Genomic DNA, 14,046 nt, shown 5'->3' on the forward strand with positions numbered 1-14,046 from the left:
ACCCTAATTATACAAAAAAAATTGCCCATTCTAATTAGTAAACTATCAGGAGAACAACAATTAGAACAAGTTAAAGAAGAACTTACAAGATTTGAATGTGTAGATGAGAAGTAACCGAGGACGCTCTAGAATGAGTAGGAAAGATACTGGAAATATTTTTTCGAGTGAGGTTATGAGAGAGTTCAAAGTGAAAAAAGACCAGAAATGAGAATTTATATCACCAGTCTCGTGTCACTCGCCGCGGCTACATTTCTACTTCGCTGCGGCGAGACATTCTACAACGCTTCCAAAAGCGTTGTAGAATGTCCTCGCCGTGGCAAAAATATGCATTCGCCGCGGCGACACCATCACGCCGCAGCGAGGTACAAATCTCGCCGCCGTAGGAATCCTGCGCCGCGGCGGGAACACGTCGTCGCCGCGGCGAAAATCTTACCGAGAGCACCATGTTTCCAGACATATAGTCTCGCCGCGGCATCATACATTTTACGCCGCGGCGAAAATTCGCTTTCGCCGCGGCGAGGATTCTACAACGCTTGTTTAAGCATTGTAGAAAGGGGTCGCCGCGGCGACAATTGTATACTGCCGCGGCGAGGACATCTAGGGTTACCTCGCTACGGCGATGACACATTTTCGCCGCGGCGAGAATTTTCTGGGTAACTCTCGCTGCAGCGAGAATTTCGTTTCGCCGAGGCGAGGATCCTACAACGCTTATGTTAAGCATTGTAGAAGCAGTTCGCCGCGGCGAGAAATATACATCGCCGCGGCGAGCTCCTACAACGCTTAAAAGAAGCGTTGTAGGAGCGTTTTAAAATCTGAAAATTTCAAATTTTTTTAACTACCCGCCAATTTCATATTCTATACTTAGCGCTTTTTTCAATTTTCCCCTCATTCTCATTCCTTATTCTACTTCATTTCTTCTCATCTCTCTCTCCACTACTCATCTCTCTCGTCCATCTCTCTCTCTCTCTCTCCGCCACTCTCTTGCCGCCCCGCCCCTCTCTCGCCACCACTCTCTCTCTCTCGGCCCCTCTCTCTTCTCCTCTTTCTCGTCGTCGCTCTCTCTCCGCCCCTCTTTCTTCTCGCCGTCGCTCTCTCTCCGGCCACCACCCTCTCTTCTCGCAGCCCCTCTCTCTCCGGCCCTCATACTCTCTTTTCCCGCCCCTCTCTCTCCGGTCTTCACCCTCACTCATTGCCTCCGCCTTGACCCCGTCCAGCCTCCACCTCGCCCCTGCCCCGCCTCCACATCGCCCAGCCCCGCCTCCACCTCGCCCAGCCCCGCCTCCACCTCGCCTCTGCCCCGCCTCCACCTCGCCCAGCCCGGCCTCCACCTCGCCCAGCCCCGCTCCACCTCGCCCCCTGCCCCGCCTCCACATCGCCCATCCCGGCCTCCACCTCGCCCAGCCCCGCCTCCACCTCGCCCCTGCCCCGCCTCCACCTCGCCTCTCTCTCGCCACGTCCTCGCCTTCACCGGGTATGTTATTTCCCAACTTGTTTTGAATTTAATTTGATTTATGTTATTATTTAGTTAGAATTTGGTATTTATTTGAAGTTAGGAAGAATTTGTATTGGATTTTAGTATATTGGATTTTAATTCGTTGTATTTGAGTTTGGTATTGATTGTATTTAAGTTGGAATCGGATTGGATTTGAGTTAGAAATTGAGATTATGTTTTGAATTTTGTATATTAGATTCCATGTCGTCCACTACTACTACTTCTAGCGGTAGTGGTAAAAGAAAAATTAGAAGACAACTAGCGCTTAACTCCGATGAACAAGGAAAACGAAGAAACACTCTTATGGTTCGGGTTAATAAGGTTAAAACACTTGGTCAAAAAATCTCGGTACAATTTGATGATAAAGGGCAACCAATCGGTAAAGAGGGTGATGAGTTGTCGAGTTACTTTGGCGTGTTAGCAAGAGAACACGTTCCACTTTCGATGCGTGATTGGAGATGTAAAGACAACGCCCAAATTAAAGAACGGATTTGGAACGAAATGCAAAAAGGATTTACTATTCCTATCGAACAAAAACACGATTGCCTTATGAGAGTCGGAGAAGCGGCAAGGTTATTTCGTCATGAGATATACAACGATCTACTCAAAGACATAATCAACGAACCAATTGCCTTAAAGAGACCGGCTTGTATTTCGAAATTCTATACAAGTATCACCGAAGAAGATTGGATAGCATTTGTTGAGTATAGACGAACCGAAATGTTCAAACAAACATCGGAACATGGGAAATCAAATATCGGAAAAAGTGTGTACAAATCTCGAACGGGCCGAAATGGATATCGAAAGCTTGATCAAGAAAAGGTTAGATTCATATTTTTCTTTTAGTTATTCCAAATGTTGCAATTATTTTTTAATTTATTGTATAATTACTTCTTACTAGCACGAAGAAACGGGGGAATGGCCTACGAAAGAGGAACTTTGGATTGACTCGCGAATGAAAGACGTAGATAACTACAAGGATGAGAAAGACAAACTAATGGCAGAAAAAATCGTAAGTACTTTACATTTGTTATAACAATTAATCTTGTAATTTTATTTGAAAATAATTTTGTGTAGAAAACGTTATCACAACAAGCAACGCAAGGGACATGGGTGCCGGAATCGGGAAAGAGCATTTTGCAAGAAGCTTTGGGAACGTCGCGAGTTTACGGTCAATCCAAACACACTTCGCGTTTCAAGTACTTTGTTCCTCCAACGCCGAACGAAGAATTAATTAGGATGCGTCGGGAGATGAGCGAGTTGAAATCTTTGGTGATGAAAGCCTTCGGTGGAAATGGTAGCATTAATGTCGGAGATGCTAATATCGAGTCGCCTAGTGTCGAGCGTGTGGAAGAGAATCTCAAGGACAAGGTTGTTGATGATGAAGAGATGGCAAACGTTGAAGAACACGTTAATGACGCGGTCTCTTTAGGTATGTTCATTATTTTTTTTTTATCTATAAAGCTAAATATTTCGGTATTAAGATATTGATATATATTCGTGATTTGCTTAGAACATGACGATGTTGGCGATCGTCCGAAGATCGATCCTAACATCGTTGATGATTGTCCGAAGATCGATCATGTCGTTGTGGAAAAACCCAATAGTGTTCGTGCTAGTTGCTCTTTGAATCCAACCACGCCGGTGACACCGAGTTCGGATGAAAGCGTCGAGTGTCTTCTTTTCATTGATGATGTTGTGAAAGGAGGCACAATTCATGTTGCAAATGGGCGAGCGTACATGAATGGAGGCGTAGTTCATTTCTCACATTTGGAGGAAGGAAATTTACGCGTGGCCGTTTTGGGGGTTTTGATTAAAAAAGCAAAATTGCCAATTCCCACAGAAGAAGCTCAAACCATTGAAGATGCTATAGGCGGGTTTGTCTCGTGGCCGAAGAGACTCATAGAAATGGACACGGGAATAGAGAGTCGCGGTCCGGTTGTCAAACAACTCTCAAAGCTCGGTTTTGAGAGTGAAGCTAGCATCGATGATGCTAAGAAGATTTCGTACAAGGTGATTAATCCCAAGTATCGATTGCTCGCTCAACATGCCAACAAAGTAATGTTACCGGAAGGGGATGTGATTATGGCCAATGTTAGTCCAAGTCTCGCGGCTATCCCGATTCCGGTGTCATTTGAAGACGTTTCCGATTTTTTGCAATACTTGGAAATTGGCGCAGGGAGCATAACGGTTTATATGGAGTAAGAGTTTTCTTTATATGCGTTTTTTAATATCAATATTCAATATTTAGTGTTTTGATCAACTAAATATTTGTTTGTCATAGCTATCTACGCTCGAGGCTAGAAAAGGCGAAGAAGACTCGAAATTATTGTTTTGTAAATCCGAGCTTAAGTTCGTACATCGAAAATGACGACGAGGAGGCTTATTTGTCAAAACGAGTCAAGGACGTTGGAAACGTGGTACGACATTGCAAATTTGCTGAACTAGTTTTGATGCCGTATAACAAAGGTGCGCATTGGATGCTCGTTGTCCTCGACCTTTGGAGAAATAGCGCTATGTTCTTTGACCCGTTGAGAAATAAAATCCCAATCGATTTAAATCGATTGATAAAAAGGTAATATTTTGATTTCTTAAATAATTTTTATTATAAATCGTTCTAGATGTTTCTTCTCTTATAATCTCCGTGTTATATAGGGTTCTTGTTGATTTCAAGCTCGAGCATCAAAACGCCCATAGTAACGGGCAATCAACGTACATCAAGGCTTGGGACGCTCCGAGACAAACGGGAAACACGGAATGCGGGTATTTTGTGATTTCTTATATGCGTGATATAGTCGTAGGAGGTGTAGGAAAATTAGAAAATAAGAAATCCTATACAAAGGAGGATTTAGAGAGAGTTAGGGAAGAATGGGTAAGTTATGTACAAACATTTATTAACTGTGATGATTAGCTAGTTTTTTTATTGAATTATGGATTGGTTGTAGATGTATATATTAGATTTTGAATGTTTTGAAACTGAGGATATTATTTTTGGTATTGAAGATTATTTTCAGGTGCTGGTATACAGTGTAAAAACAGATTTTGGATTGAAAAAAAAAATACTCTCGCCGCGGCGAACTATACTTCTCGCCGCGGCAAGTAATTCAAGCCGCGGCGAGAAATATTTTTCGCCGCGGCGAGAAAAGATACCGAGAGCAGGCAAATTAGAAATCTTAGTCTCGCCGCGGCAAGATTTTTTCTTCGCCGCGGCGAGTTTTTAAAAAACAATTCACCGCCTTCCTACAACGCATAATTATCCGTTGTAGAATCATGTCGCCGCGGCTAAGATTTGACGTCGCCGCGGCAATATTCCCGCCGCGGCGACGTGTAATATTCGCCGCGGCGAGTTGATTCTACAACGGATATCATATCCGTTGTATAAAATCTCGCCGTGGCGAAAATTATATGTCGCCGCGGCGGGAAGTTTTTAATTATTTAGAAATTTCACAATGGACTTATACCGTTGTAGGAGGTTCCACAACGCTTAGATATCCGTTGTAGAAAGTTGGATTCTACAACGGATATTTAAGCGTTGTAGAAACCCATTGGATTCTACAACGGATATTTAAGCGTTGTACAGGATTCTACAACGCAGGATTCTACAACGCTTGACAAGCGTTGTAGAATCATTCCACAACGGATTTTATGCGTTGTAGAATCCTTGTTTTGTAGTAGTGATATTCACTCACGTCCTCATGTACAACAACAAAATGGTATTTCAGAAAGAAAACATAAACACATCTCACAAACAAGGCTCACTCTCTTAGCACTGTCTAAACTACCCAATATTTTTTTGGTGGAATTCATTCTTCACTGTTGTGTCTCTTATAAACGTCATTCCAACTCCACTTTTGCCAATCCCGATTCTTAAGTCTTATACTCCAAACCACTTGATCTTTCCAGAATAAAGGTTTTTGGATGACTTGTTTTCCTTATCTGCGTCCATATAAATCAAATAAGTTGAAATTCAAATCCTCTATGTGTGTTTACCTAGGACCTAGTAGTCATAAAAAAAAATTTAGGAGTCTTGATTCTTTTAGTCATATATATGTTATGCGTGATGTAGTGTTTAATGAGTCTGAGTTTCCCTACAAGTCTCTATTCCAAAGGTTTTCCACTACTTCACTTCCTAGTCCAGGTCTAGCACACTACTTTCCATGTCCAATCAGTGAACCATGTCACATTGCTCTCATACATGCATGTTTTGAATCTAACTCACCCTCTCTACATGCATCTCCACACCCTTCCCTAAGCTCAGCACTACAACCTATCTCACACACTGGTGCTTCTCCACAACCATCTCCACATTTCCCTAGCTCCTAAATCTTCTCCACATCTTTTTTCACACCCTGAGCATGACTTACTTGGTCATGGCTCACCTTTCCATACCCCACCTGCTTCATTCCTTACATTCCACACAGAGCCCTTCATATGGTCACTCATTCCTAACTTGGTGTTTTCAAACCTAAAGTTGTTACCCTTGAATACAGCCTTGATGCCATTTCCAATGAGCCACAAAATTCCACAGAAGCCCTTTCCAAACGTGAGTGGCAGGTTGCTATGAATACTAAACTTGATATCTTAATGAGAAATAACACTTGGGTTCTTGTGCCTTTTACACTTGAGATGAATGTGATAAGCAATAAATGGGTGTTCAGAACAAATTTGAAAGTTGATGGCACTTTGGATAACTAAAAACACGACTAGTGGCAAGGGATTTTCAACAAAATGCTAGAATTGACTACCTTTGACACGTTTAGCCCTGTGGCCAAGCATTCTACCATTTGGATACTATTCTCAGTTGCCACAACATTTGGCTGGCATGTTCAACAAGGTGATGTAAACAATGCATTTCTAAATGACCTGTTAACTGAAACTGTGTTCATGACTCATCTTATAGGATTTGAAGATCCCACAAAACCAAAACATGTGTGACACTTGAAGAAAGCATTGTATAACTATAGACAATCTCCGCGAGCTTGGCTTGATCCACTAAAGATTGCCCTCATTGGTCTTGGTTTCCGTGGTTCTTTCTCACATAACTCTCTAATCTGTCCAGGGTCTAGCACTGATCGAATTCTCCTCTTGGCATACATGGACAATATACTAATCACATGCGGTGATTCTTCTGCTCTACAACAAGTAGTTTCAAGCCTTAACTCACATGTTGCCTTGAAGGATCTAAGTGCAGTGAATTTCTTTTTTGGTTTTGAGGTGGTTAAGTCTGGCTCGGGTCCTCATCTCACTCAAAGGAAGTACACCACTGACTTGCTGGCCAAGACTGTCATGCTGACCTCTACTCTTTCTCCAACTCCGATGTGTCATAGAGTCAAAAGCTCTCGGTTGAGGTAAGTGAAGCACTTGAGCAACCTTAGCTCTATCGCGGTGTAATAGGGGCACTTCAATATTTGACACTCACACATCCTAGTATTACTTATCTGTCGATAAGCTCAGTCAATACTTAAATGCTCCCACTACTTAACAATGGTCAGCGTGCAAGAAAATTCTACGATATCTCAATGGTACTCTGAATCGAGGTATGATGCTGATTGGATCAGCTTTAAGCTATTGTGTTTGCCGGAAAAATAGCTTGATAGTCCAGTGTTCACGAAAGAAGAAAGTTGTGGCTAGGTCCAACTATGAAGTTGAATACATGGTCATTTCAGAAGCTACATATCAAAGGTCATTTGAAATCGAAGTTTATTGATTGAATTGGGCTTGAAGGCATCGAGTCATCCAGTTCTGTGGTGTGACAATGTAGGGGCTATAACTTTGGCTTCAAACCCTATCTTCCATGCGCGTACTAAGCACATTGAAATAGATGTGCACCTTGTTGGAGACAATGTATTGGCTAAAGAACTCGACATTCGCTTTGTTCCTTCTAAAGATCAGATTGTAGGCGTTTTCACGCTAGCACCATCCATACCAAAGTTTTTACTTCTTACGTGATAAGCTAACCTCTGCGATGTAGCCGTTGTCGCTTCGGTCATCGCCCAACTTAGCCGTTGTTATTTTTGGGACGGAACAAGGATTAAAATATGGTACACGGCTAAGCACCTTGGAGTTGTGTAGAGCTTTCTTATATACTGTCGTTCTTTACATCTGTCATTTATTAGTCTTTTACTTATGCATTGTCGTTGTCGTTCTTTACGTCTGTCATTTATTAGTCTTTTACACATGCATTGTCGTTTAATATACTGAGCGTCATTTACGTATGTTGTAAGATAAGACTATAAAGTTCAGTTTGAATGTATTCTCACACTATGATCGTCAATACAATTTCCATAGATCTTCTCTCGAATCTCTCTCTCAATCAGTTCACATATGAGTAAAAAAGTAGACAATGTAACACAAATACATATGTTTTAGGTTTAATATGTCTTCTTAAAACTACTATCTCCGCACATAAAATCTTAGTTTGTATTTTTCGGACTTGAAGCTGTTTGTTGAACTTGTGTTTGGGTCCACGGCCGGCCCTTGCATCAGGCAAGTTAGGCCAACGTTTAAAGCTCCATTTTTTTTTTTAAATGGAGGTAAAAAAAAAAGCCCTATTCAAAACAGCAAAATGCCATAATTTGATTAGACATACAAATATTGGTCTCTTTACAATATTGTTTTTTTTTTATAATTTTTTTAAAAGTCCTAATTTTTAAGATTTTACCTAAGGCCTCAAAGTTTGTTAGGCGGGCCTGTTTGGGTCCATATTCTTTTGTTTGTTTGTTTACAATCTGAGGGATAAATGAGCCCGTCGGGAGCACTTAAAAGACCTTCATAAATGTTCAAACGTGACCGCTCAGGGGAAAACACAGTGACATTAATACGCTACACTTTAAAAAAAAAAACAACAGTACCACACCACAGCAGCAAATTAAACCACACTTTTTCTGTCCTTTTATGTTTATCTTTTTGTTCTTTTTAAGTTGTCGTTCATTGGCAAACATTTAAAACGCACTTCATTATCTCTACTAATACACGTCAACGCCAAACTTAATAATCACATACCAGAGAAACCCGGAGTAGGAGAAGCAAAAGCCAAGAACTGGGGGTCTCTCTCGAGAACCGCCATTTCCTTGGCTTCCAAAGCAATGAAAGCTTCTATTCCCTGGCCCCATTGGGTCTCCACGAGTATGACAAGGTTCCGAAACGCGGGTCCCACTTTCCCCAAGGCCCCCACCCAGTACGGCTTGCCCCACCCGAGATCGATCTCGTTGAAGAAGCCTCTCCAGTTGGTGAACGCTATGATGTAGGGATCTTCAGCCTCCAGGGTCAGCATCAGCTCAAGCTGGTTTATGATTTCCGACGAGCCCTCTCTTCCTTCCTTCACCTCCTTCAGAAAGTCTCTCTCGAACCCTTCCATCGCCTCCTTCATTTGCACCACCAACTCGCTCAGCTCGAACCGAGGATCTTTGTTGCTGTCTTCGTCGTCATCGGGAATATCAGGGTTTATGACCGCCATTCCCCACCAGAAGAGGTTTCCAACGGAATTCGCGGCCGAGTCGGAGCTCATCCGCGTCCGAACATTCACCGCGGGGCCCGCGAAAGACATCCGCGGCTTCCCCCTGACGGCCCAGGACGCCTCGGTGGCGTGCTTCCATATGAAGCACGACACGACATCGTTGCGCGACGGCCTCGGGACGGCCTCGCTCCTCGCCCGCTCCCTCAGGGTCTTGATCGCCGCCGCGCTGAACACGAACCGCCTCGTCACGTAGCTCCCCTCGTTGAACCACAGCCGGTGCATCGCCGCCGAGTATCTCTCCGGAAACCCCCCGACCACCGGTGGGAACATGGCCGACGCGTCGGAGTACGTCGGGAGAATCACCTTCTCCGGCGAGTTCCGGCAGAGCGCGGCCCAGGTGTGCAGGAGGATGCAGGAGGTCGTCCCGTCGGCGTTTTTGTGGCACGACGAGGCGCCCATGGCGATGCCGCCGCAGGAGAACACGGTGGTTTGTATGGCGAGGAGCGGGAGAGTCTCCGGCTCGGCGGTCTCCTTCCGGAACGGCGCGTACGGTACCAGCGGGTTGACTAGGAAGTCAACGTCGTGGAGCTTCATGTACTCCGACATTCGACAGTTGACCCGAGCCTCCACAAAAGGGATTCCGGCATCGAAGTCGGCCACGTGGAGGTTGTCCTTGTTTCTCCCGGCAAATGGGTAGTAGATGTCCAGGGTCTCCGACATGGCCTTTTTGATGTGGTCTTGGGCTTTGCGGTGGTTGAAATTCGGGTCGGAGATGGGGTAGAAGAGAACACCCACGATGTAAGTCATGGGTGTCAGTTGGTCGAAGAGACATATTTTGTGGGGTGGCTTGCTCAGAGTTGAGCTCATAGATGGTTTTATGGTTTCTCTAGAAACGACTGTGACCTCCATGGGAACTGGGTTTTTTTTTAGAGTTGATGATGACTTTTGAAGAATACGTGTTGGGTATATATAGAGGATTTCTACAAGTTCAATCTGTGATAGTGTTTTCTTTTGTTGGAACAATGCTTAGGGTTATTATGGTGAGTGTACTACTATATTAAGTGAACCTACTCATTTTAATGTATCACCCAATATGGGTATATATAAAAACGAGTATAAATGACATTCATGAATACTTTCAGAGCTTCACCGATCTCAATTAATTACGCCATTATTTTATGTTATCATCAAATATATGTCATAATAAACTAATGAGAATAGGTGAGCATTAAAAAGATTCTTGTAAATGGAAAGAAAATCAGTAATTGCTTTTCTAGAAATTGAACTACCAACCTTTCTGTAGCATAATAGTTTTTATTGCTCTACCATAAACCTTGCTATTGTTATTCGTTACGGATATTTCCCTAACTTGCTCCACTTCAAAATACAAATCACGCTTGCCCCTTGCGTAAGATCCATAAACACTTTGGCCGGAGCAAAAAAAAAAAAAAAAAGATCCATAGACTCTCTCGACAATTAAAATTAGGCTGTAAGTTTCCAAATGTATGTTACTATTCTTTCGTATTATTTCCAGATTTTTTTTCACTTTTCTTTAAAATTTCCATATGTTGTTTGAAGATTTCTTTATGGAAAACATCTTCAAAAACACATCTTGAAATCTAAAATAAAAGAAATTCACAAAAATCTTCAAACATATTATTTTAAATTATATGTAATATTTCGAATTTATCTTTTGTACATTTTTTAGACTAAATACTTGACAGAGAAATAAGGATATTAGTATTTTTTGAAATATTTTATAACGTGCAGTCATGTAGTTGTTCAACTACTAAGTATTATTATTGCAGAACAAAATGTTTTACAATTACTGTTAGACCATTTCCAACCCATAACATCACATTGGGGCAATTTTTACATCAAATTGATGCAACTATCATATCAAACAATGATTTTCATCTTCAACCCACAACACCAATATCCAACACCAAGAATATTACTTCAAATCAATTTCATATTAATCCCTATATTAATTTGTTATGTCATTAGCAACCTTATTAAATATTATATTTTTTTCTATATAAGTAATATAAATTAATTTATAATTACATTAAATATTATTTTAGTATCACAAAATTAATAATAAAAAATCATCGTGAAAAAAAAAGCAAACATATATTGGAACTTTGTGTTTTCATTTTATTTTGCATGCAATTGTATTTTTTTTTTCCTATTATGTGTGACACTTTTAAATTTTATTGAGATTGTATTTGTATTAGTATAATTGTTGTGATATTTTATTTGAGAAATTTTATTTTCTAGACCTAAAAACTTTCAAAATATCCTAGCTGGACCTCCTATGTTAATAATATCTGAAATTGGACTTTTGGCTCATTTTTGGAAGAAAAAATGCCCATAAATGTAATTAAACATTTTTTTTTCATCTCCAAGCATCTCTATCCGTCGCAAAGCATCTTTATCCGTCGCAACCTGTCTCTACCCATCGCTATCTAACAATTTAATCGAAAACTGTCTCTACCCATCTCTACTTGTCGCAAGGTCTATCTCAAACTGTCTCAAACTATCTCAACCCGTCGTAACTCATCTATCAATAATGTTGCAAAAAATCAAAATTTCCATCTCTAACCATCACAAACCGTCTAAAAGTTTTGAAAATTTCTAGACTATTTAACATTAAATCTAACCAAAGTCAAATTATCAATCCAACCTAATCTAAACTAATTTGAAATGTAAAACAATAGAACTTACCTTTTTTTTTAACTATAATCCACAAAATCCACGATTTTGGAGAGAATCCGAGATTTATAGTGAGAGAGAAGTGGTAATGCGAAAAAAAAGTTGAATATGTCTTTAAACTTCATTCAAAGGTATTTTTGTCCGAAAAATGGTTACAACTCCAATTTAAGATATTATGAACATTCGAGGTCCAACTAAGATATTTTGAAGATTTTTAGAACTAAAAAATGAAATATCACTTTTATTTAATATATACTGTGTTTAATTATTGTTATGTACTTTATGAATGTTATATTATTTACTCTTTTTTTAATAAAGATATGTAATTTATTTTTATAAATTTTTAAATTGTGGCCAAAATTATAAATGATTATTTTTATTATTTATTGGGGGATGAATATGCAATTAAAATTTTTGTTGCATCAGATTTGTGTACGTGAACAATCTCACACCAAATTTGGTGATACAATTCATCACACAATTTTTTCCACCATTTTGATGCAAAAAATGGTGTGACGTTGAGCAAAATCCACACTAAGACTATCACTTCCCAAACCAAAATGATTTGGTTGGAGATGGTCTTATTGCAAGATCAATCAGGCAAGCAAAGCAATAAAACACACTAAAAATTGGTTATTAAGTTTTGTGGTAACACCTAATTGTGGAGCAGTGTACGCCCAACATTGAAAATGTCACTATAATGAATTGAATTACAAGGACTCAAACTCGTAGACTCCCTCTAAAGCATGTGTATCCTATACCTATCGATGGATTGAAATCTAAGTTCTCTCTCTCTCCACGACATGTTCTTTTCCTGAAGACCGTTCCAACATTCAAACGCAAACACACAACACGATCAACAATCTACGAGAATGGTGTGCGTACAGATAGAAAGAAACGATCTCACTTAGTTTTCGATGAAGAACTAGAATCAAGGAATGAGTGAAAGCTAAGTCGGCGTGTATGACTAAAAATGTGTCACTTAATGATCAAAACTTTAAGTATGTTTGATTAGAATCGATACACAAATCTTTCGCGAATCAATATGTCAAGAAATAATACCTTATTGTATTTCCAATAATCCCAAACAAAAAACACAAGGATATTAATAGTTAGATTGACCAAGGAAATTTAACATGCAACTTGAGTACCCTGAAGCCCTGAGAAAGTTGCATAAATGTCTTAAAAAATATATTTACCAAATTCAAACCATGTTATAAGAAATTATTAATCTTCCTTTAACATTTTTGGAAAATGAACCATATAGCACTACACGTAGTGTTTCAACACTAATTAAACGATCAAGCATATTATGACAGAATTACAAAAAAAAAATTAATATATCTTAGACAACATTAGATAAGTAGTAAGCATGTACATAAAAGCAATACCAAAAAATTGCAGCGTGCTCGAACACTTCAAGATGCAAGAGTAACTGCAAAAACAATCCACAAATAAACTTAAAGAACATATATATCTAGGATTTGTGTGATATAGTTTGATGTCCAAGACATCTTGTCTAGTTATAGTCGTTTCAAACCATGTAGATGTTCATCAATAATGAAGTCAAAGCCACACATTTGACATACTTTTAAATCATTTTAATTATCTTGAGAAACACTAAAATAAAATTGACAACCACGATCAAGTTTAGCCGCGACTTGTCGTAACTGTAAGTACAATTTGTTGTAGTGAAAACTAACAATATAAACTTGTGCTTTTCTTTATTGTTTACTAAAATCTCATTGTCACATACGGCACACGGCCAAGCTTGATCCGTGTGATAAAACCATCAACCAATCATAATTTTATATTTCATAAATTTTTATGAATTAGTTCAAGAGTATAATATAAATATGACATGTGTAAATTAATGATTTAAATTTTCTGTTATTACCTTTTTAAAATACATGCAATAATATAAATTATAACTTATGATGTTAATATTATAGACAGTTTGAGTCAGTAACAACTATCATCCATAGCTCCGTATTAAACTGAATTATATGTTGGCTATCTAAGTTCAGGCGGTGAGCTAAAACATGGTCGGTGATTGATCCATGTCTAGATAGCAGGTTGATCATTTGTGGGAACATTCTACACATGAAGTATGTGTACAAACCGCACATACTTTGGTTGACGTGTCATTTAAGCACCGTTATGACACACTAACCAGGGTCGCTATGTTGGTCATAGTGAGAATCTTGAAGTTATCACGGACTTATAGGTTGTAATACCAGGTTCTTTGACTCATTCGTTAATAGCTACTTGTTGATGCCTACACATTTATGTCTTGAGAATTCGAGATATGATCCGAGCAGTAAGTGATTCACAGATACAGAATTCAGCCTTCCTAAAAGAAGGTCAATGTTCACTCACCTAA

At 39.7% G+C, this 14,046-nt stretch overlaps 1 protein-coding gene across 1 annotated transcript; it reads right to left on the reverse strand.

Moving 5' to 3' along the window:
• Positions 1-8,244: 8,244 nt before the first annotated feature.
• On the reverse strand, positions 8,245-9,974 carry LOC149379107 (akuammiline synthase 2-like). Its single transcript, XM_089603521.1, has one exon. It carries the CDS (start codon positions 9,855-9,857, stop codon positions 8,487-8,489), a length of 1,371 nt encoding a protein of 456 aa, XP_089459647.1. The 5' UTR covers positions 9,858-9,974; the 3' UTR covers positions 8,245-8,486.
• Positions 9,975-14,046: the final 4,072 nt, after the last annotated feature.

Source organism: Urtica dioica, chromosome 12 (genome assembly GCF_054948205.1).
Source record: "Urtica dioica subsp. dioica isolate 48M chromosome 12, U.dioica_male_clone48M_v1_H2, whole genome shotgun sequence".
NCBI classification, from domain to species: domain Eukaryota; kingdom Viridiplantae; phylum Streptophyta; class Magnoliopsida; order Rosales; family Urticaceae; genus Urtica; species Urtica dioica.